Here is a 25,601-nt window from a genome sequence, read left to right on the forward strand (position 1 = left end):
CCCAGACTGGAGTGCAGTGGCCGCTACCGGCCACCGCAGCCTCGACCTGCTAGGCTCCAGCGATCCTTCCGCTCAGCCTTCCAAGTGGCTGGAACTGCATGCGCACACTACCACGCCCAGCTAGTTTGTTTTTTTTTTAATTTATTGTGGAGATGAGATCTGACCAAGTTACCCAGGCAGGTCTCGAACCCGCGGGCTCAGGCAATCCACTCACCTTAGCCTCCCAAAGCGTGGGATTACAGGCTGAGCCACTGAGTCCGGCTAAAATTACTATTAAATAGTTATATCACATCAGTTTAATCTTTGTCTTATTTTAATTTTTGAGTGTATTTTATTGTTATTTTAAAATACTTCAAATATTTTACTTTATTTTGTACTCTGTATTTTTTTTTTAGAGACAGACTCTAGCTCTGTTATCTAGGCTGGAGTGCAGTGGTGCATTCATCGCTCACTATAACCTTTAACTCCTGGGCTCTAGTGATCCTCTTGCCTCAACTTCCCAAGATGGGCTCTAGTGATCCTCTTGCCTCAACTTCCCAAGAAGCTAGGACTGCAGGCATGTGCAAATAGGCCTGGCTAAGTTTTGTATTTTTTGTAGAGATGGGATCTTGCTGTGTTGCCCAGGCTGGTTTTGAATTCCTAATCTCAAGTGATCCTCCCACCTCAGCTTCCCAAAGTGCTGGGATTACAGCATGAGCCACTGTGACCAGCCCAAAACTTTAAAAAAAATTCAATAAATAGGTACACACTTATGGAAAAAAATTTAAATAAACATAAGTGCATAGAGTGAAAATGCTTCCTTAGTGCCTGTCCTCATTCATTGGGTATAACGTGTAACTTTCATGTGACATACTCAGACAATACATGCACATATAGACACACATGTATCTGTTTCTAAGAATGAGAACACATCCTGTTTGTTTCTTAGACTGTGTTCTGATATCTTCACCAGTATAGAGCACTAGGGACAGGGTTGGAGAGAGACATTTGTTACTAAATCGGCTTTTGTGCCTTTTGTATTTTGTAATATGTAGAAATATTACCTTTTTTAAAAGAAGAATTTTAAAAAATTATTAGTGACAAATGCAAGTATTGGGGTGCTCATGTACCCTCAGGCTATTTGTGGGGTGAGGATTTTTTCATATATATTTAAGTTTTACAAATTGTTTGGTCGGCTGGGCTCGGTGGCTCGGCCTGTAATCCCAGCACTTTGGGAGGCCGAGGTGGGTGGATTGCCTGAGCCCGTGGGTTCAAGACCCTCCAGTGCAACTTGGCGAGACCTCGTCACTACAGTATATCAAAAATAAGCTGGGCGTGGTAGCGTGCGCCTGTAGTACTCGGAAGGCTGAGGGGGAAGGATCGCTGGGCCCAGCAGGTCGAGGCTGTGGTGGCTGGGAGCGGCCACTGCATTCCAGTCTGGGCTACAGAGTGAGACTCCAACTCAAAACAAAAACAAAAACAAAAAAACAAATTGTTTGGTCATAGAGCATATTTTTGGAAATATCTTTCAAATTTATTGGGAGTTTTGGGGAGGTAATTTTCTGGTTTTAATGTGTGGGCCCAGTAACTGTGTTACATATGTTGTGTTTTTTTTTGTTCTTTCTGTGCAGAGGATACATGGTAATGGGTGATTCTTTCAACACTTCCTTATTCAAGCAAACTTTTCAAAGAGTCTTTACCAAAGATATGCACGGACAATTTAAAATGGGCTTTGGTGGTACATTAGAAATAAAGGTAAGAACCAAAACTTGACATGTGTGGTGTTATCAAGAGAGAAACTTGTAGACTTTTTTATTATTTTTGATTGATTGATTGATTGAATGATTGAGTTGGAGTCTCACTCTGTTGCCCAGGCCGAAGTGCAGTGGTGCAGTGCCACGCTCCCCACCACTGAGCTGCTGGGCTCAGGTGATCCTTCCACCTCAGCCTTCCAAGTAGCTGGAACTACTGATGCGTGCTGCCACGCCCAGTTAAGTAGACTTTTAAAATACCGTTAATAAAATTCAGTATATGCTTTAAAAATAGTGGTTATTTTATTTTTTATTTTAATTTTTTTTGAGCTGGAGTCTCACTATGTAACCCAAGCTGGAGTGCAGTGGCATGCTCACAGTCACCCCAGCGTTGACCTGCTGGGCTCTGGTGATCCTTCTGCTTCAGCCTTCCAAGTAGCTGAAACCACAGGCACGCACTACCACATCCGGCTAATTTTTGATTTATTGTAGAGACAAGGTCTTGCCAAGTTGCCCGGGCTGGTTTCGAACTCATGGACTCAGGCAATCTACTCACCTCAGCCTCCCAAAGTGCTAGGATTATAGGCTGAGTCACCGAGCCCAGCCAATAGTGGTTATTTTATATTGAAACCCAAGTTAGAGGTTTTTTTCACCAGAAAAATGTCATCATTAAATATATGAGACTTTACTTGAATATTTGTAGACAATTGTTAGAAAAGTAGAATATTGATATAGGTAAAAATTTACTTTAACTCTCTATGATTTCTTTATATAGGGTGTAGCTTTTTAATGGATTTTTTTTTTCTTTTTGAGTCAGAGTCTCACTCTGTTGTCCAAGCTGGAGTGCAGTGGCATACTCACAGCCACCACAGCCTTGACCTGCTGGGCCGGGTGATCCTTCCACCTCAGCCTTCCAAGTAGCTAGAACTACAGGCGCGCGCTACCATGCCTGGCTTATTTTTTTGATTTATTGTAGAGACAAGGTCTCACCAAGTTGCCTAGGCTGATTTCGTACCCCTGGGCTCAGGCGATTCTCTCGCCTTGGCCTCTCAAAGTGTTGGGATTACAGGCATGTGCCACCGTACCTGGCAGAGTGTAGCTTTTTAAAGGATGTTTTATCTTTTTTTTGAGTCAGGGTCTCACTCTGTCACCCAGACTAGAGTGTAGTGGCACCATCACAGCTCACCACAGTCTAACCTGTTGGGCTCAGGTGTTCCTTCAGCCTCAGTCTCCCCTAGTACCTGGGACTATAGGTGAGCACCACCATGCCTGGCTAATTTATTTATTTTTTTTTAGTAGAGACGAGGTCTCACTATGTTGCCTTAGCTGGTCTGGAACTCTTGGGTGCACGTGATTCTCTCACCTTGACCTCCCAAAGTGCTGGGATTATATGCATGAGCCACTGTGCCCAGTCTGTTTTATCTTCTGTAGTGCTAAAATTATGTCAGTGTTAGGTTTTATAATCTAACTTAAGAGGAAACTGTTCTTTGACCTTTGGATAATCAGTTTTATGATTAGTTCATTTGTTATTACATAGTTCTATCATTTATTCCAAATTTGGATTTAAAAACCCAAAGACTGAGTATTAGTTACCAAGTATATTTTAAGCACATTGTGTTAGAATTTTCATTACATATTTCTTACTAATTAATGCCTAGCATTATGCTGGGAAGGTGTAAAGATGTCAAGGGATATCTAAGGTACAGAAAAGCTTAGTCTTGCTAGAAAGGCAAGACTAGCACATAAGGTAGAATGAAATAACTGTACATTATGAAAGTGCCATAAACGTTTAGGGAAGAAAAATGAATATATTTAGGACACATTTTATCATGGGGGGGGAAGTGTGATTTACAGCAGTTTTTGAAAATGCCAGAGGAGAATGCATTTTACTCAGGAGCCCAGTGGGAGGAGAGATAAAGAGATGAGAACCAGCATGGTGTGTTTGAGAAAAATGCCCAGTGAGAGTGGATGGTTTGTATTGACATGTAAGGGAGATAGGTTTAATATATGGGTTGGTTGTAGTTGGGAGACACCTGTGTAGGCAGAAGTGTTAGCAGATTAATGAAGAACGGTGCTTGGGATAAGAGTCATCTGACAGTGGTATTCAGGAGATATCAGGAGAAAGAATCTCAAGTAGGAAAGCTGAGATAATTTTAAATTCTTTTTTAGATAGACGATATTGTGATAGTTCAAATTTTGGTGACTGGGGAGTGACCAATCTTGGTGACAAATTTGCTGTGGAAGGAAAAATAGAATGTGTAAGGTTTTGGATTAGAACATGTAAATTCTGGGTAGGCGTGAGTTTGAATTCAATATGAGGTTCACAAATGGAGATCTATGTGCTGATGAAACTAGAGGGTAAAATTAGGTTACTGCTAGATTTTGAATTTGGCAATGAGCATAGAAGGGATTATTGATTCATTATTATTGTTTTTTTAAGGTGGAATCTCCTTCTGTTGCCCAGGGTTAAGTGCCGTGGCATGGTCACAGCTCACCACAGCCTCAACCTCCTGGGCTCAGGAAATCCTTCTGCCCAAGCCTCTTGAGTAGCTGGGACTACAGGTGAATGTCACCACGCCCAGCTAATGTTTTGATTTTCTTTTTTTTTTTTGAGACAGGATCTCTGTTGCCCAGGCTGGAGTACAGAGGCACAGTCCTGGCTCACTGCAGCCTCAATCTCCTGGACTTAAGCTGTTCTTTTGCCTTAGCCTCTTGAGTAGCTGGAACTACAAGAGTGTGTCACCACACCTGGTTAATTTTTGTATTTTTTGTAGAGATGAGATCTCAAACTCCTGGGCTTAAGTGATTCTCCTACCTTAGCCTCCAAAAGTGCTGAGATTGCAGGCGTGAGCCACCATGCCCGACCTTTTTGATTTTTTATAGAGACTAAGGTCTCACTATGTTGCCTAGGCTGGTCTCTAACTCCTGTGCTCAAGTGGTCCTCTCACTTGGGTCTTCCAAAGTGCTAGGATTACGGGTGTGAGCCAGTGTGCCCAGCAGATTAATTATTTTTAATGTTAGTATATTTTTGTTGGTTTTTGAGTTTTAAATATGAATGACTATCTTATATTCTTAGGTACTTAAAGTTGAACATTTGAATTTATCTTTGAGGAAATCAAACATACTATATTCTTATTTTGCAGACCTCAAGGGAAATAAAGATTTCAGGAGCTATTGGACCCTGTGTGTCTCTCAATTCTAAAGGACCTTGTGTGTCTGAAAATGTGAGTCACCTTTATTCTAAAAAGAAAATACAGTTAGTTCTCAGGGCAGCACGAACAAAGAAAGCCTACAGCATTTCTTTCAAAGTGATTGTGTGATTCAGCTTTCATTGCTTTATCTCTTTTTGTGGTTGCTTTTTCTGCATATTCTTTTCCCATCATCTACTCTTAAATTACAACTTTTGTACTATCAACAGTCTCCTATTTTTTATCCATAAGTTATTCTTTGCTTCAGTGTGCCTAAAACAAAATTCTCATGATTTGGAAGTTTGAAGACTTCTGAAAGTTAAAAATTAATTCTGAATTGATTTTTATAACTAGAATTTCCAACAGAATAACCCAATTAGCCAGATTTAAGTTTCCGTTTCTTTTTATCCAATCTGATGGAGCTATGATGCACTCTAAAATGGTTGAATCATGTTGCTGTTGAGAGGATGATTGCACAAATAATACAAAGTAGGTAATCAGCTTTAAAAATGACAAAATTAAAAATATATATTAGTGATTGGCATGTTAAAGATCTGTCTGTATCTAAGAAGTTTTCTCTGAAATCAGACTGCTTACAATTCTCATCTATAGACCCTCCATTCATATGTGCATATGTTATGTGTTAAATCAATATCTCTTTACACTAATCAAATAGTGGGATGGAAGGATAATGTTAGTTGTAATTACTTCATTAAATGGCACATGCTTTTAAAGATAACAATATGAAGAACTTGTATCAATACTTTTGTAATTTACTTAGCAAGAGTTTGAATTATTTTACAGTTTTTATTATGTAAAAATTACTTAATTTTATCTTATGATATACTTACAGTATGATCTTAAACAATCTTAAGCTTTTAACATTCATGGAAGGAATTAGTTTAAAATTTTTTTTTTTTACTGGAGGATTTCTTTTTCCCTACTCACCTTAATATATATCATACTAATAAATTGTATCTCTAGCTTTCAAGCATGCTATATTTTATTTTTACAGGAGATAGGAACAGGCGGCACTTGTCAGTGGAAGATATGTGGACTTAGTCCTACTACAACCTTAGCCATATATTTTGAAGTTGTCAATCAGGTATGACTTTCTATATTTGAATATCAAAAAAGTATATTTGAACAAGTGCTTATTTTAGGCCACTAGTACTTCATACTTTTTTTTTCCTATAGTAAACATGAACCAAAGTTTATCATTCTGTTCTGGTGTTTTTATTTGTCATTTTCTATTTTTCAAGGCTAAACTCTATGGTGAGAGAAGGCATACTATAATAGAAATGCAGGGAAACCTATAAACGCCACACCTTGTGTAGCCCAACTTTCAGTCTATTTTTTTTTTAATATTAAATGATTTAAAATCTCCATGTAGCTACACATTTTTCCAGTTAGGTATCTCGCTCTTCCTAGTTGTTACATAATGATTTATAAGTCCTCCTATAAAAAAGTCATATATAAAAATCCATAGAAAAAGATTGGAAGGTAGTCATATTCGTAAAGATTTTCTTTCTGCTACAGGAGGTAATTACACTAAAGAGTGATATATATATCACTGACTTGCTAATAGTTATAAGGCATAAATAAACCACAAAGTATTAATAGCCTTCCTAAGACAGGTACAATAATTTTTTTTAGCAATTAGAATTTGTAAGAAAAGCCGGGCTCAGTGGCTCAGCCAGTAATCCCAGCACTTTGGGAGACTGAGGTGAGTGGATTGCCTGAGCCCGCAGGTTCGAAACCTGCCTGGGCAACCTGGTGAGACCTCATCTCTACAATAAAATCAAAAAATTAGCTGGGTGTGGTAGTTCGCGCCTGTAGTTCCAGCTACTTGGAAGGTTGAAGTGGAAGAATCGCCGGAGCCTAGCAGGTCGAGGCTGCGGTGGCCGGGAGCGGCCACTGCACTCCAGTCTGGGTGACACAGTGAGACTCCAACTCAAAAAAAAAATTTGTAAGAAAGATAGTGATTATTATTGACAAAAACAAAACAAAACAACACAAAAAGCAAAGCAAGAATATCAGCTGTCAAAGAGTATGAATAGAATTTCCCTATTGACTACTGTTATCTCTTTTTGATGATGATTAGATATTATATTACTCTTCTCATTAGCAGTCTTTCATTGGTTATCTGTTCATATTACGATTATCTTCCTAAAAGTTCTGTTTTCATCTTCTTTATCTAGGGAAGGAGGACTCAGCTTAATTTCTTTTTATCTAATTACATGTTGAACATCCCAAATCCAAAAATCTGTAATGCTCCAGAATCTGAGACTTTTTGAGTACTGACATGACACTTAAAGGAAATGCCCTTTGGATCATTTTAGGTTTTGGATTTGAAATGTTCAATTGGTATAATGCAAATATTCCAAAATCTGAAATACTTCTAGTCCCAAGCATTTTTAATAAGGGAAACTCAACCTGTGTAATTTGGCTTCAGTCGCCTATTTAGGCCTCTCCTTGTCCATTTGTTCGTTCACTTATTTATTTATTTATTTATTTAGAGTCAGAGTCTCACTCTGTCACCCAGGCTGGAGTGCAGTGGCAGGCTCATGGCCACCACAGCCTCGACCTGTTGGGCTCAGGTGATCCTTCCGCCTCAGCCTTCCAAATAGCTGGAACCACAGACATGCACCACCATGCCCAGCTGATTCTTTTTTTAAAATTTATTGTAGAGACAGGGTCTTGCCATGTTGATCAGACTGGTCTTGAACCCCTGAGTTCAGGCAGTCCTCTTGTTTCCACCTCCCAAAGTGCCGAGATTACAGGTGTGAGCCACCATACCCAGCTGTTAGTTTATTAACACCCTCCCTTTGCTTCGTTCTTTCATGTCCCTCTGACTTAGTATTACTTGAAAGTGGATTCCCTGGCAGGACTCACACCTTTCATCTTTCATTATTTTTCGCCTCCCCCAATCTGTTTCTCCTCTTCCATATGGCAAATCTTTACTATAAACAAGTGTCCTTCTAATCAATTTAAGAATGAACTTTATTAGTACTAGGATATGTAGTCTATGATTACATGACAAAACATAGTACTTTTTTAAAGTTCTTACTCTATTATTTTTCTACAGCATAATGCTCCAATTCCTCAAGGAGGGCGTGGTGCAATCCAGTTTGTGACTCAGTATCAGCATTCAAGTGGGCAGAGGCGAATACGAGTGACCACCATTGCTAGGAAGTAAGTTGTATTTGTTAGTGTTTTAATTTTCATATCAAGACTGTCAGGGTTGTATTTCCAGTAGGTTGGGTTCCTATTTTGGGTGACATTCATGACTAGCAATGACTAATAGCATTTTATTTCTCTTTAACTCAGCTTATTTGCTAGGTCAGCAGTCCCCTTTTTGGCATCAGGGACTGGTGTTGTGGAAGGTATTTTTCTATGGATTTTTGGGGAGCAGGGTGTGACGGTTTTGGGATATTTCAAGCGCATTACATTTATCATGTGCTTTATTTCTATTATTACTATTTTTATTGTAATATTCAATGAAATAATTATTCAGTTCACCATAATGCAGAGTTAGTGGGAGCACAGAGCTTTTTTCCTGCAGCTAGATGGTCCCTTCTGGGGGTGATGGGAGACAGTGAAATCCAAAGTGTGTTGCATTTGTCTAGTCTACGCCGCAGTCTTGTTTTGGTTGCTGTCACTGCAGAAAACTGCTTCATAAAGACAAGATGTTGGAGATGGAAGCAGACTTTTCAGTGCTGATCTGACAGGAGGTGGAGTTATGGTAATGCCATTGATGAGGAGCAGCTGTAAATACAGATGAAGCTCCTCTTGTTCGCCCATCGCTCACCTCCTGCTGTGTGGCATGGTTCCTAACAGGCCACCGACCAGCAACGGTCTGTGGCCCAGGGATTGGGACCCCCGTGCTAAATTATTCATTGTTAAGAACTGTATGAGCAGTTTAAAAAAAAGTTCTTCTAATACACAACCATCAAAAAACTTTTTATTTACCTTATTCCCATGAGAGGAAGAGAAAAAGCAAACGTTTTCCTGTAATAGACAATAATAATTTATATAATCCATTATATTTGCATATATAATGCTATAGCACAATAATAGTACTACTTGTCTTTTTTTTTAATTTTTAATTTTAAAGATGTGGAGTACAATTCAGGGTTAAGTATTCAAATGTTCATTATGCAAGTACCCTTGTTATTGAGGTGTGTACTTTTCAATTAATGATAAAATTCTTAGCTATTTGCTTTCAGGTATTACTTGTCACTTAATTTCTCTATTAAGTCTTTATTAAGCTTTTGCTTTGGGGATCAGGTACTGTTGTAGGAGAGTGTGAATGCAAAGATGTGAATGTAATTGGTCTGCTTTGTGTTGGTGTGGCATAGACCAGTTCTCAAACTATCTATGGTAAAGGACCAATAGTGTTTTTTTTCTTAATGCTTTGGGGACAGATACTTTTATTAAATACAATAAAAATAAATTACTAGAAATATGAAATTCTAAAAAGCCATTTAAAACAAAAGTGCCTATTTTTTTTTTTTAGCTTAACATATCAAAGGTTTAATTACAAAATTGGACCTTGTCCTTTTTTTTTTTTTTTTTGAGTTGGAGTCTCACTCTGTTGCCCAGAGTGCAGTGGCCACTCCTGGCCACCGCAGCCTCAACCTGCTGGGCTCCGGCAATCCTTCCACCTCAGCCTTCCGAGTAGCCGGAATTACAGGCGTGCACTACCACGCCCGGCTAATTTTTTGATTTATTGTAGAGATGAGGTCTCGCCTGCTCAGGTGGGTCTTGAACCCGCGGGCTCAGGCAGTCCACTCACCTCAGCCTCCCAAAGGCACAGGATTACAGGCTGAGCCACCGAGCCCGGCTGGACCTTGTTCTTATTTAGTAAATCTATGTCACAGAATGAGCCAGAATTTAGATAAATAAATAAATTAACTTTTTAGCATCTTTCATTTCAAATTAGAAATATATACTTGGAATTTACTGCTGCAGTCTCAACTGTGCTTATCATGAAGTGACTGAGACTGGAAGATATTAAAAAAAAAACAAAACCCAAAGTCATTTAGACTTGCTGTTTATTTAGTCTTCTTGTTTGGAACAAAAAGTAAAGAATTCACAAATACTACCACCTAAGCACCTGTTTCAAATGAAACATCAGCTTTCAGTTTGCAAAATGTCTTTATAATTGAGCAAATAGCAGCAGAAAACCCATGTCAGCTGCTGTTTTCTTGGAGAAGTTGGCAGGATAACCACAATCCCAGGGGCTTCTTCTTTGTGTTGAATTGGAGAGGTGGAACAAAAAGTGGCCTTTAGCATTCCAAATGAAGGAGGTAATGTGTGGTGAAGAGAAATCTGCATTTCAAAAACAGGAAGAGTGACTGGATAAAATAAGCTGGACTACCTGCTCTAGGAGACAACATAGAAACACTTGCCAAGTCCTGAGTTCAGAATTTTGTTTTTGAGATGAATGTAGAAGCACCTAAACATTAAGTAAAATATTCTTCCAATGGTAAGGAGAACCTCTCACAATCCAGCAGATGGACTTGGCCTCCCCGGGGCCGGCCCGCTCTCCAGCCAGAGGCCAGCTTGCCACCTCTCTAACAGTGAAGATTATAGGATAGTATTTTGTGTAACATAGTCATCTCCTTATTTGTTGATACAGGCAGAGTCTCCAAGATAGAATTATTAGTCACAACAAGTGCCTTTTCTTATTCCTGTCTATATGATAGATTCTCTGAATAAGATGTGTATTTGGTCATGTGCTCTTTGTACACACACAGAAACACACACACACTTGCAATTTAAATTGGACATTCAAAACATGTGCTTAAGGAAACAATTAGATATACCAAACGAGGGACATTTTACAAAGCCACTGGCTTATACTCTTCAGAAACATCTTGGAAGGCCAAGAAAGTTCTGAGTAACTGACTTAGAAATATTGCCAGTGTGTGGCCAGTGTGTGATACTGGATAAAATCCTTTGTCAAGGGAAAAATTTTCTTATAGAAGACATTATGAGACAATTGGGATAGATTGAATATAGCCTATTATATGTAATAATAATATATCAATGTTAGATTTCATATACTTAATAATTGGGGCTATATAAGAGAATGTTGTGTTCTTCGGAGATGTATACTAAAGTATTTAGGGCTGAGAGTCATAATATTGCCAACTGATTTTCCTGAAATGTTCAGCAAAAGAAAAAATGTGTGTATAGAGGGCGAGAGAGATTGATAGAACAAATTGTTGAAATGCTAACAATTGATGGATCTAGGTGATGGGTATATAGAGTTTATTCTACTACTTCTTATAGCATTTATGTTTGAAATATTTTTAAAATGAAAAGTTTTTAAAAATAAGGAAGATTTCTTGTGAGAACTCTCATGGGTTTGTATAATTTGCTTGCATAGAACTTATGAGACTCTTTGTGTAGAGATGCTAAGTTTAATGGGGCCATTTGTAGTGCTGTGCCTTGCCAGTGCACCCATCTTTCAAGTTAGCTTATCCTGACCATTTCAAAACCAAGGACACCTTGTTTTTTTTTATTTTCTAGGAATATGATTTTAGAGGCCTAGGCCTAGTGATTAAGCCATGTGAAAATAAAGGACTCAGACTCCTGAGAAGACACTGTTACCCTATTTTTCTTTTTCTTTTTCTTTTTTTTGAGTTGGAGTCTCTCTCTGTCACCCAGACTGGAGTGCAGTGGCCGCTCCCGGCCACCGCAGCCTCGACCTGCTGGGCTCCGGCGATCCTTCCACCTCAGCCTTCCAAGCAGCTGGAACTACAGGCGCGCACTACCACGCCCGGCTTATTTTGATTTATTGTAGAGATGAGGTTTCACCAAGTTGCCTAGGCGGGTCTCAAACCCGCGAGCTCAGGCAATCCACTCACCTCAGCCCCCCAAAGGCAGGGATTACAGGCTGAGCCGCTGAGCCCGGCTTACCCTATTTTTCATATAGAAAATAACTTTGATCTAGAAAGTTTCATTTGAAACTACCTGTAAGAATTCATATTGAAGGGGTATTGGAAATGTAGAAGGTAGATTTTACAATGTTAGGAAGTCCTTTAAACTTGGCTTCAAAAATATGTATTTTAATCTACAGCTAAACAAGTTGTAATTAGTAAATTTGCTTGTGTTTACTTGCTAATGTATTTCCACTATTGCACTTTTATCTTTTTAGAAGAAAAAAGTCATCTTTACAGTTCAGTTTAAAGCAACTTAATATTATGATCATCAAAGTTGAGAAAGTAATGATTTAAACAATTTTGTTTTAATTCTTTGATTTTAAAAATTAAACTAAAATATTAGTATAATCATTCAGTATTTAAGTTGCATCAAATAATAACTTTCAAAATTGCCAGTGTTCTCTTTTACACATGCTCATTCTTTTCTGCCTCTTACTGTTCACTAGACTGAGATAATTCACACTTGTCAACCATCTGGAAAATATAAAATTATTTGTCTATTAAAAGAAAATTAAAAATAGAGGAAGAAAGGAGAAGAATTTTAAACATGTTACTGCTCGAATTCCCTTGGGCTCTTACATGTAATAGTGGTTCAGCATTTATTTTCAGAAAGTGCATAAATATTGCAAGTCTTGCCAGTCACTGTCTGTGAAATAGTAAACAAACAGAAGCTATTGCTACCTCAGGATCAGTTTGACTGGATTGGATTTATCGAACTTGTGAATTTAATTAATTACTGCTATTTTATGTATAATTTTAAATTAATCCCTCAGACTGAAATATTTACTTGCTAACTTTTAGTTGGTTTTAGTGTATTAACATGGAGAGAAAAGAATACAAAGTAATTTTAATTATGTGATTTCTATCACTAATGATTGAGTTAAAAACAGTGAGAAAAAATCCTGACACTTTATTCATTTTACAGCATATTCTTATTTATTCTTATTTATATAAGAATACTTAGGCTGAAAAAAATTTTTATTTTTGTATTTTCATATTTCTGCTTTTACAAAGTTAAAGTCTGATATAGAGATTTTTATATCTGTGTGTATGCACACACATGTTTTTACTTGTAAAAATCCCTCATTTGAAACAACTTTTTCATTTGATGACTTTAGAGATAGGGGTCTTGCTATGTTGCCCAGTCTGTACTTGAACTTCTGGGCTGAGAAGATCCTCCTGCCTCAGCCTATTCAGTAACTGGGCTACCTAGCTCAGTTTGTAAAATCTTACTGTTTTAAGGAATGTGGTTGGACATCTACCTTTACCTCTATTTTAGAAGATTTTTTAGGTTTGGTTATATTTTTCTAAAAATAATGCTATTCTAAAACTGCTATTACTGATTAAAAAATAATAATTTGTCTAGGTAATATGGAATTTTGAATATTGAAGCAGCTTTCTGTATCTTTTAAATTTATGTGGTAGTCAACTATGATATTGTGAATATAATAATTCAGCAGCATTTCTGTGCCTTCTTATTTTCTTTAGCTGGGCAGATGCTCAAACTCAAATCCAGAACATTGCTGCATCTTTTGACCAGGAGGCAGCTGCTATTCTTATGGCCCGGCTGGCAATATATAGAGCAGAAACAGAGGAAGGGCCAGATGTGCTTAGGTGGCTGGACAGACAGCTCATTCGACTGGTAAGAAGTAAACACTTCTCTTCTGAATCTGTATGTTTTCATTTGTAATAGATGTTTGCTGCAGATAATCTTCTTCAAATAACTTAAGTGTGTACCTGACATACTCTGTGAGAGACTTCTTTTTAAATTACTAAGACAGTAGTACAGTAATGAATAGTAGAATCTCTTCCAATGAACTAGATTGCCTTTTTTCCTTAAAATGAGTGACAGTTATGTGGCCTATTATTTTTTAATTTTTATTGACTGGTGTGAGATTAATTCTAAATTACTGTAACTATTTTTATTGCTTTTTTTTGCATTTTTATTTCTTCATTGCTATAGTTTTAGTTTTCTACTTTTATTTTACTGGTACTATTAGAAATTCTTTTTTTTTTTTTTTTGGAGTTGGAGTTTCACTCTGTCGCCCAGGCTGGAGTGCAGTGGCACGCTCATGACCTCCACAGCCTTGACCTGCTGGGCTCAGGCGATCCTTCCACGTCAGCCTTTCAAGTAGCTGTAACTCCAAGAGTGCGCCACCAGGCCCTGCTAATTTTTTGATTTATTGTAGAGACAAAGTCTCGTCATGTTGCCCAGGCTGGTCTCAAACCATGGGCTCAGGCAGTCTTCTTGCCTCAGCCTCTGAAAGTGCTGAGATTATAGGTGTGAGCCACCACACCTGGATAGAGATGCATTTTTAAATAGAAATTAATTGAGGTATAAAAATTATAAATGTTAATATGAAAAAATATAAATAAGTCTTATCTGGTTCTAGATTACCAAAGTGTACGATAGTAAAGTTCTTGGTAATGCTGACTAGGGGTTTTAATATGTTAGAACCCCATTACTGTACTTACATTATGACCCAGAACATTTTATTAAACTCAGTTCTTTTATTTTTTATTTTTTGAGTTGGGGTCTCACTCTGTTGCCCAGGCTGGAGTGCAGTGGCACACTCATGGCTACCACAGCCTCAACCTTCTGAACTCAGGTGATCTTTCAGCCTCAGCCTTCTAAGTAGCTTGAACTAAAGTCACATCACCACTCCTGGCTAATATTTTGATTAAATATTAGTAGAGACAAGGTCTTGCCAGTTGCCCAGGCTAGTCTCGTACCCTTGGACTCAGGCAGTCCTCTCACCTCAGTCTTCCAAAGTGTTGGGATTACAGACATGAGCCACTGTGCTTGAACTTTTTTTTGTATGTTGAAGCTAGAGTGCAGTGGCACCAACTCGGCTCACCCCATAAGCTTGGTTCTTGATACTCCATTTTTACTCAACAGTTTCTGGCCCGTTAATTCCTTGAAACTATTTCTTGATTCACTCTTCAGATCAAACACCCTGTTGAGAACTCTGTCTGCTAAGCTATTGGATTTCTATATCAGGTGGCTTTTGTGTTGTTTGCTGAGGTTTTCATGTAGTTTTTAAAATAGTCTTGCATGAACTAGTCTTGTTTAATAGTTAGCCATTTTTGTAGCACCATCCAGAACTTTAAAAAATTTCTTCTCCAAGAGTTTTTTTTATACCACTGCCTCTCTGAAGAAAGCAGCGTTATGACAACATTAGCATGTCTTTTCTAAGAAGAGATTAAATTTGTCATAGGGTCTATCATTGATGGAACCCCATCACTACAAATGCCAACACAGTTCCTTCAAGATGGATTTTTTTGTTTCCACATAGGAAGATTAACACTAAATATATTTTGTCTTTTGCTTGTTTAGGGCAGCAGAAAAGTTTTCTTGAATTTCATTATAATTTAAGAAATCTGCTGTGACATTGGTGAAACCTGTTAACTCATCAACATATAGAGAAACAAATCTATTTTTTCAGGGTATTATACAAACCTCTCCAGCATCATATGACATGTCATCAGTGCTTTGACTTATTGTACTGTTTTAAAATGGAATTTTTTCAATTTCTAGACTGCATCTTATTCCAGCATTTTTACTTACTGTAATTTCACATGTTGGCGTTATTAGGTTCTCACCAACTGTGTGACTTTTCCTTTTCTGGGTAATAAATTGTGCTCTGAAATAACTTGCTTCCTTAGCCTTTTCACTGCATATGACTTTGTCTTAACAAATGCTTTATTGTGTTGAGAGTCTAAAAGCTGTTTGATGTAATCAGCACCTTTACTTGTCAAATGGCTGTGTGATTTGTAGTAAAATGCTTTTTCCATTTTGCTGGAGGTATTGGCTGCATTTATAGGTTGTCACATATGACACGCAATTGAATAGTGTAACTTGAATTATTAGCCCATGTAAACCCCACTGATAAGTACCTTTCATTGTAAAGATGGATTTTTTTGTTATACAAGTGCAGTGAAATGACTCAGATGATGGTGATTCTTCAGAATTCTCTGTAGGCTTAGGTCTGGAATCGTTCTTGTTCTCTTTTGTCTCACGTCTAAGTTTCAAAAAATATCATACTGTTTGACATGTTTCTAAAACAAAAGCAGTAATAAACAGAAGGGCCTAGTAATTAACTAAAGGAGACAATTTCAAAAGTACAAAATTACAAAAACCTCGCAATGTAATTTACTTCTAATCTATACATTCTGCATTTTACAAGATTTACAATAGCAAGGCAGTTGAGGCTAGAGAATAGATGAGTTTTGTGACATCATGTTGTGATAATGAATGAGGGAAGCAAGGGCTTATGTCATATTAAAGATGCCTGAAACAAATGTGGTACCAGCACCAATTTGGCTCTATAACACTCACTATCTATAAAATGGTACACAAAAAACGATGTTTCCTTTTCATTAGAATTACTCTAAGAAAAGAAAACAGTTCTATTTCTGTGCCAAATGGAGGCAAAGAAATTTGGTAGTGTAATGTTATAGATTTTTCATTAGGAAAAAATTTATACAAGTTTTAGTACCTAAACAGTATTGAATCTTTCTCTATTTGTTTTGCTGTTATTGTAGGTGCTGAAAATTCAGCAGTGAACAATCAGCATAAAAGAATGAGACTATTCCAAAATAGCTACTGTAGCTATTTTAATACTAAGGTATATTATCACAGAAGATACCGATATTGACTTGTGATTTGCTTCGTCCATTAGCAATCTCCTATACTGATCCATCTTGCATCCAATCTCATTGATGGGTTCCTTATCTTTTTTTTTTTGAGACAGGGTCTCACTATGTTGCCCCGGCTAGACTTGAACTCCTGGACTTAAGCAGTCCTTCAGCATCTGCTTCCCAAGTGACAGGGTCTACAACCCATGCCACCGCATCAGGTTTCCTTGTCTTTTTTGAGTCCTGACCATTCTATTGAATGACATTTTCTCATAGCTTAAAATTGATAGCTGATTTTTTTTTCATCTTTGACATTGGTTTACCCACCAACTACTAATTGTATTCTCCTTTTAGCTCTGTTGCTAGCTGTTAACATGTAAACACTTCACCTGATCAGACTTGGCCCAGGAAATCTTCCATCTTATTAAAATGGTTGTGACTTTCCCTGCATATCTTATACCAACCAGATTTCTTCTTGCTATGCCAGTGGGACCAACACTTTAATTTTCCTTTTTTTTTTTTTTTTAACAGATACCACTTTTGTCATTACCATTTTCTTATAGATGTTAGGCATTAACCCTGAGGGTCTGTTTATGTGGCTGTCTTTATGCATAAAAGTTGAATTTTAAAAATAGCTTTCTTGCAAGTGATGTTATTTTCCTCAAGAAAATCGTATTACTGTTGCTTTATCTGTCCTGTCTTGTTACTTCTGAATAACTCAAATAGTGGATCTTGAATATGCCTCCTTTATGCTTCAGTCTCATTTCAGTTGTATTAGTGTTTTGGTTGAATTGTAAATAAGGAGTGCTTCTTGTGATTGTAGTAATTGACACTAGAACATTTTATAGGTGTTCAACAGTTTTTTTAAAGATGTAACCCAAATATTAGGAATTTGTGTATGTGTATATTATATAAATTTTATATTGTTTTCTGTAGTATAGATCAAGAAAGAGGTTAATATGTGTTTAACCTTTGAATAGGAAGGATATTTTAAAAACAGGAAACCAGGGGAGCCATTAAAGAAAAATGATAAAAGATATTTATTACATTAAAATGAAAATCTGATTGGTAAATAGCAAAAGCAAAATTTAAGGCCAGCATTTGTTATATGTATGACAGAACATGAGACTATCCTATATAAGAACTCCTCCAAATCAGTATGACTTGGGCCAAAAATGGGCAAGAGTCATGGACAAAGAATTAACAAAAGAAGGAATGCAAGTGTTTAGTAAATGTAAAAAGTTATCAATCTAGATGGGCATGTGGCTCAGGCCTGTAATCCCAGCACTTTGGGAGGCTGAGGGAAGAGGATTGCTGAGCCCAGGGGTTCAAGACCAGACTGGGCAACTTGGTGAGACCTTGTCTCTACAATATGTCAGAAAATTAGGTGGGCATGGAAGCATGGGCCTGTAGTTCCAGCTATCTGGAAGGCTGAGGCGGAAGGTTCACCTGAGCTCAGCAGGTAAATGCTGGGGTGGCCGTGAGTGTGCCACTGCACTCCAGCCAGGTGACAGAGTGAAATTCTGACTCAAGAAAAAAAAAAAGTTACCAATCTTGCTTATAATCAAAGTTGCAAGATACAGCAAGACAACAATTGTTACCTATTAAACTGATGAGACTTAGAAAAACAGGATTAATGCTTTGAGTTGGGAAGTATTCAGGGAAATGAATAGCTTCATAGTTTGTAGGTTTGGTGAATGAATCCGTACAACCTCTTTAGCTGTATAACTTTGTATATAGATAACTGTATCAAAAAATAAAATTACTCAGAAATTCTTCCTTCAATAACTTGTCCTAAAGATATAACGGACAAATGTAAATGCCAACAGTGAGGGATTGGTTAAGATAGTTATAGTATATATCAATATAGAAGAATGCAAGTTTGCCATTAAAAATGAATAGACTATTTAATGATACGAAGAAAAGTTCACAATAAAAAGTAAAAATTTTGAGCATGCCTATCTCATATATCCTGCTCTGGGAATTAGCCTTTTGGACATCCCCAGTTACCCAAGCATCAACCTTCTGTTAACACTTGTTAATTATAACATTATAACATCAGAATTGCCCAATGCTTTATTTTAGCAGAATTTTGGACACAGTTTAAAATGTATATGTTTAGCATAATGTGATTGATAGTTTTGAAAAGTTCCTGACATAGTTGCTTTTTCACAAAATCTTTTAAATATATGTGATATGCCAGGCGTTTTCAAGCGTACTTGACATTCTACATCAGCACTGGCTAGGAGAACTTTCTGCAACAATGGAAATGTTCTATAATTTGCACGGTCCATTGTGGAAACTATCTACATGTGGCTATGGAGCAATTGAAATATCACAAGTGTAACTGTGGAACTGGATTTTTTAAACTTAATTTTAGTAGCCACATGTACCTAGTGACTATCATATTGAACATTGAAGTTGACTGTCTTAATTCTTAAATTTTATTAGAGAAGTGTTAGGAAGGGACATGAAAACAGCAATACTCTTATTCCCAGATCCAAGGTCTATTTTTCTGAGGATTAGCTCTACAACTATAGTTTTTCTATCCTTGGGTATCTATAATCCTGAAATGATTTTTCCTGGAAGCCAAAAAATGAGATCAAGCCAATTATACCCTATTATGTGTTCTGTAAGGCACAAATAAATACATAAATGTTACAATTGAACATTCTTGGCAGAGAATGTCCTTATATTACTTATTGCAGCGAACCTTTTCTTTCTTGTGCTTACTCTTTTGCTTGTCTTTGCCCATGATTCACAAGAGATTACTATGATAAACTTTGCCAGGAACCAGACCCCGTTGCGTAAATACTCTACAAACTTAGTTTTCCGGACAGCGACTTTGTCAGAAACAAGGAGAGGAAGCTGACAATTTGAGTGCTTCTTGGGTGCCAGTCATTGTGCTAGGCAGTTTTCCATGTCGATTATCTCACTTGATTCTCCAGATGCCTTTTGTCACACTCACAGAGGGCCTGCTTCTCTGTTGCTAGTGTAGATGTCTCCCTTATTTTATTTCCTTCTAATTTCTGCATTTGTATTTCTTTGTTTACCAGACTACCTGTTGATCTCTCTGATTTTCTTCTCATCAACTCTTCTTTTTGGTATTATTTCGGCTGCTAGTATAAAATATAACATATTTTATACTAGCAGCTTACTTCTGTAACCACTGTGATATTTTGATAGTGTAACTTGCTGTTGGTTGGTTTTGTCTTTTTTTAAGTAGAGTCTTAGGGGCACTTGGTGAGGTTTTTTTGTTACCCAAGAGCTCTTTATTTACTATGAGACACTTAGTAAAAAAAAATTAAATATTTTAAGGTGACTTAATTGAATTGAGATGATGTATTATTTCTGAAATTCAGATGTTCTTCTTCCATTTTAGTTAGTCCTTTGTAAGTATATAAATAGTATTACAGTTTTATCCTTTATCAAGTATCTGCCTCCTAAAAATAGTAACTTTTTATAAATAGAATGTGTATAGGCAACAATGTTAAATCTTATTCCTGGAAACATATTACTAACACATTTTATTTTTATTTAGTGTCAAAAATTTGGAGAATACCACAAAGATGATCCAAGTTCCTTCAGATTTTCAGAAACTTTCTCCCTTTATCCACAGGTAAGTAGATAACAGGTCCATATTCTTTTATTCTGTTGCTAATAGCATTGAGTCTCATTTTCCCTGTTATATGTCTTTTATTATTCATTTTATACTATCAGTTTTATTGAGTTATTCTTTTGGTTAAGTAGGTTTTTGGATAACTAAGAAATTAATACTGTGCTGTGAGTAGTTGGTGAAAAGTATATAGTATTTTTATATTGGTCTTACAAATAGTTATTTATTTGTGGTGAATAGAGGTTTCCACTGGAACCCTATAGTGGGTAGAGTTAGGTATAAGGTGGAGTAATTTTCCATCTGTTACAAGGGAATGTAATTACAGTGGTACCAAAAGACTTCATCTGAGGTAATTTTACCAATTAGATAGCTTTACAGCGTGGTATCATCACCTGAGAACAATTTTATGGGGCTATACAAGGTAAATAGAAAAGAAAGTAACTTGATTTAGCTTACAAAATATTTTCTACTTGGAGCAGTGGAATCTATTCCTCTATCTTTCTGTTGATATTTTAAGAAATCTGTGTGTTTAGAGTGCTATGTGCAAGGGACTTTAGGAGGATAAAGATGACTGACGTGGATCTCACTTATAAGGAACTTTCCGTCTGAAGGGTGAGATCTGAAACACACATAAGCAGCACAGAACAAAAAGTGAGAAATGCTATGAGAGATATACTAAATTTAAAGGAAACTTAAGGGATAAAACTTAAAAATGGTTTGATATATCTTTTAGAGGCAGTAACCTTTTAGCTCAACTTGGAAGAGTGATTAATATTGACCTTCACATTTTTGCCTATGAAAACTTTATCTAAATCTTCAGCTTTCTTTTCAGAGCTGCTCCTTTTTTGAAGCTCTTTCCTTGATCTATAACCCAGAAACTCTGTGCTTACAGAGGAAGACTTACCTAAACCTCTGGTGAGGTTTTGGAGAACCAGTAAAAGGAAGGGTCTACTTATCTTAAGGCATGCAATATCTTTTCTGTTTTGGGAACTCTCAGGCTTTGTTTTCATAGCAGAAATAGGAATAGGAATGAGGACATTAGCATGAGTATTTGACTCAATTCTCCACACTTTCTTTCTCCCCGCCCCCTTCCCCCCTCAAGCCTTCTTGTTAGGCTTTTAGATCTTCAGAGAGATCTGGGTATCCCATGTTTCCCTGTCTGCAGAAGTAGGAAGCAGGGGACCCAGAAATACCTTTTTTCTTGGATTTTCATAGGCTGATGATTTTCTAGAAGATGGCATGGACTAAATTTAAGGGGAATGTTCATCTCAAATATTAACTAACAGTTTGCCAATTAGACTTCCTGTAAGTAAACGGGAATGACAGGTCGTAAGGGATGAGAGATCCTTTTCAGTGAATATGGATCACTGAAAAAGGACTACAAGTGAGAATTTCAGTGAGTGGCATGTGTTGGGAGAGAGCTGAGGAATCTCAGGCAGGAGCAACATTGTAGGCACTTGGGACCTAAGAGTCGAAGGAATTTGAGAGAAGTGACAAAAGACAAGTAGTATGTTGGAGCTGGTCCTGAAGACGCTGTGTAGCTGTCCTTTATCAGTCCTAACTCTCCCCCTTTTGAACTCTTTCATGTGAGAAGTGAGTGAAAAGGGAGAAAGTGAAACAAAGTGGAAAATTTTTCTTAGAGGAAACTTTTAATAAATTACATGGATTTGTATTTTTTTCTTTTTTAAATCAGTGTAGACCCTTCCCAGTGCGATTTTTGAAACCTACACAAAAAGTAGAAAATCTCTTCATCTATTTTTATGTTCTCTTACAATCTTTTGGTGGTGGTAATGAGTAGTAATTAAAAAAAAAAAAGCCCAGAGGTGTAGTTAGAGGGATGAGGATTAAAAACAAAGAATGGTAGTAACGTACTGCCTGGAATTTGCCTATGGATAACTTAGATTTGTGCAAGGAGTTTTGGTCCCTATTTTTTTCCTTTTTTTCCTTTAATTAAAATTTTTTTTCTCTTTAATTTGTTTTATTGTTGTAGAATTATATTTTAAAGTACTGATAAATATGAATAAGATTTACTTCTGAGGAATATAATTGAGAATGTTAGTAAAGCTTGTCTTATGGTGTTTTTAGTAATTATAATCAAATGCTTTTGTTTATAATAACAAACTCATGTCACGATATTTAAATCAGTAAAAACTATCTCACATGTTTTATCTTGTAGTTTATGTTTCATTTAAGAAGATCTCCTTTCTTGCAAGTTTTTAACAATAGCCCTGATGAGAGTTCATACTATCGTCATCATTTTATGCGTCAAGATCTGACCCAATCTCTAATCATGATTCAGCCTATTCTGTATGCATATTCTTTTAGTGGACCACCAGAGGTAAGAGGGGCAGGAAAAAAATCAAACTTGTTACTGTGATGTGTGACATTGGCATTTAAAACTAAGTAACTAAGTTGTTTCTTTTAAAAATGTAATTACTAAAGATAAGAACTTAAAAGAATAAACATCTCAAGCTATTTGTACTCACTCATATCAGTGTTTACTATATGCTGGATATCATGCTAGATTGTATTAAAAAGTCATTAAAAAATATAAAAATGAGGTAGAAGGGATTTTTAGATTATTTTGTCCAACCATTTGGTTGACCACATTCTTTAGGGCCTATGATTATTCTTTATGTCTTTGACAATGTGCAGAAGTGATTATGCTTCCTTTTTTTTTTTTTTTTGAGTTGGAGTCTCACTCTGTCACCCAGACTGGAGTGCAGTGGCCGCTCCTGGCCACCACAGCCTCGACCTGCTGGGCTCCGGTGATCCTTCCACCTCAGCCTTCCAAGTAGCTGGAACTATAGGCGCGTGCTACCACACCCGGCTAATTTTTTGATTTATTGTGAAGATGAGGTCTTGCCAAGTTGCCCAGGTGGGTCTCAAACCCGCAGGCTCAGGCAGTCCACTCACCTCAGCCTCCCAAAGCGCAGGATTTACAGGCTGAGCCACCAAGCCCAATTATGATTCTATAGCCTGTAGCTTAGTCCAGAATTTAGTGTCTGACAGTTATGACATTCTGTCTAAACAAATTCTCTTGTTTCAGTATAATCTAACTTTCCTTTATTTTTTTGAAACATAAAATATAGTTGATTTTTTTTTTTTTTTTTTTGACTCGGAGTCTCACTCTGTCGCCCAGACTGGAGTGCAGTGACCGCTCCCGGCCACCGCAGCCTCGACCTGCTGGGCTCCGGCAATCCTTCCGCCTCAGCCTTCCGAGTAGCCGGAACTACAGGCGTGCGCTACCACGCCCGGCTGATTTTTTGATTGATTGTAGAGATGAGGTCTCGCTGCCCAGGCGGGTCTCGAACCCGCGGGCTCAGGCAATCCCCTCACCTCAGCCTCCCAAAGGCACGGGATTACAGGCTGAGCCACCGAGCCCGGCTTATAGTTGATTTTAAAGACATATACTTAAAAGAGTTATAAAGTTATTCGTTTAACTTTTTTAGTTGATTGTCCCACTCATTTTACTCTCTTTATCAAATTAAGTTTTTCTTTCTATGTGTAAAATTGTCTGTTTTACTACTTAAAAGTATGCAGTGACTATATTTGAAAATAATACCATAGGAAGCATCAGTATAAAGATAATATTTATAATATCTATTGATTAATGATCTCTCATGATATTATTATTCCTTGTGTAAAATAATGGTAAAATGTTCTGTTACTACAATTTTTTAGTAATTGGTCAAGTAGTTTCTACTTTTCTAGGAAGATATATATATTTTTAATGTGTTGGTCTCTCTTTATATTTTGGCCTTGTATTTTTTAAATCAGGAAAGTAGTTTTTAGAAGTAACTTTTAAATTTTATTTTGGAGTAATAAATGTAAATTGTAGACCTCTAGAACATGTACAGTAGTGTTTAGAAGAAAATAGGAATCTTAACTACTCCTAGAGCATGCTCCTATTAAAATAAATGCCAGTCTTTCCATTTACTTCCTGGATCCCATTAGTTTCATTTGCTTAAAGTTTTGCTTTCGTATTTTTCTTTTGTTGTTTTTTTTGTTTTGTTTTGTTTTTTGAGTTGGAGTCTCACTCTGTCACCCAGACTGGAGTGTAGTGGCCGCTCCCGGCCACTGCAACCTCGACCTGCTGGGCTCTGGCGATCCTTCCGCCTCAGCCTTCCAAGTAGCTGGAACTACAGGTGTGCGCTGCCAAGCCCGGCTAATTTTTTGATTTATTGTGGAGATGAGGTCTTGCCAAGTTGCCCAGGCGGGTCTTGAACCTGTGGGCTCAGACAATCCACTCACCTCAGCCTCCCAAAGGCGCAGGATTACAGGCTGAGCCACCGAGCCCAGCTTGCTTTTTTTTTTTTATTTTATTTTTTAGTATAAATAGAGATGGAGTCCTGCTTTGTTGCCCAGGCTTGTCTCTAACTCCTGGGCTCAAGCAATCCTCCTGCCTTAGTTTCCCAAAGTGCTGGGATTACAGGCCTGAGTCATCATGCCTAGCCTGCTTTTGAAGTTACCTTCTTTCTCTCCTGCTTTTGGAGTTAACTACTTTCTGTCCATCTGTATCATTCTCATTCATACTTTAGCAACACTTATATTAAAAAAGAAAACCAGAGCTGGGCTCGGTGGCTCAGCCTGTAATCCCGTGCCTTTGGGAGGCTGAGGTGAGTGAATTGCCTCAGCCCACGGGTTCGAGACCTGCCTGGGCAGGCGAGACCTCATTTCTACAAAAAAACAAAAAATTAGCCGGGCTGCATTTTAGTCTGGGTGAGAGAGTGAGACTCCAACCCCCTCCCCCCAAAAAAAGAAAACCAGGGAAAAAAAACAAACCCCACCTTGACCTCAGGTTTTCTGGAATTGCCATCCTATTTATCTGCTCCTGGTCACATTTAAATTCAAAAAAGTTATTTGTTGCTTACACTTTCTCACCTTATCTCTCATCACACATTCTCTTCTCAACATGTATTAGTCAGACTTTTGTTCTCAACATCTCTAGTCAAGACCACCAATGTCCTACATCCTGCTAGAACTCTCAACAATCCCAGTGAGGACTCCTTCCTTGAACACCTTTTGCTCTAGGTACCTCCTGTACCTGCCTGGTTTTCCTCTTACTCACTGACTGTTTTTCTGTTCTTTTGCTGGCATCTCCCTTTTAGACCTCTAAGTGTAGGCCTGCTTAAGGACTCAGTTTTCCCTCTAAGTAATGTCATCTAATTCCATAGCTTTAATTACTGTCTTTGTGCATGTGACACCCAAATTTATATAATCAGTTCAGGCCATTCTCTTTCATATACAGAACAATTTTTCCATGTGCTTCAAATTTGATCCATCCCAAGCCTTTCCCCATTCAGACTTAGGAGTTATCTTTGATTTCTTCTTGACTTTTATTCTATTATTTATTATCTCAGTTTAAAGAGATTCTTTAGAAAATTAAATTAAAATACACTGTTAAAATTCATAAGAGCAAGAGATTTTAAGTAGTAACATATAAATTTGAAATTTAGAAAATAGAAAGCTCTGT

At 37.3% G+C, this 25,601-nt stretch overlaps 1 protein-coding gene across 3 annotated transcripts in view; it reads left to right on the forward strand.

Annotated features, from left to right (window-relative positions):
• The window catches only part of SEC23A (Sec23 homolog A, coat complex II component), a 65,158-nt gene that overhangs the window by 25,701 nt on the left and 13,856 nt on the right, over nt 1-25,601 (forward strand). For all 3 annotated transcript variants that reach the window (XM_008063517.1, XM_021715233.1, XM_021715234.1), the window contains 7 exons: nt 1,611-1,734; nt 4,874-4,954; nt 5,934-6,023; nt 8,007-8,113; nt 13,360-13,513; nt 20,051-20,128; nt 22,302-22,463. In XM_008063517.1, coding sequence (XP_008061708.1) covers nt 1,611-1,734; nt 4,874-4,954; nt 5,934-6,023; nt 8,007-8,113; nt 13,360-13,513; nt 20,051-20,128; nt 22,302-22,463 — 796 coding nt within the window. The remainder of the gene's footprint in view (nt 1-1,610; nt 1,735-4,873; nt 4,955-5,933; nt 6,024-8,006; nt 8,114-13,359; nt 13,514-20,050; nt 20,129-22,301; nt 22,464-25,601) is intronic.

This window comes from Carlito syrichta, unplaced genomic scaffold, assembly GCF_000164805.1.
Source record: "Carlito syrichta isolate Samal-C Ts95f unplaced genomic scaffold, Tarsius_syrichta-2.0.1 Scaffold306891, whole genome shotgun sequence".
NCBI classification, from domain to species: Eukaryota; Metazoa; Chordata; class Mammalia; order Primates; family Tarsiidae; genus Carlito; species Carlito syrichta.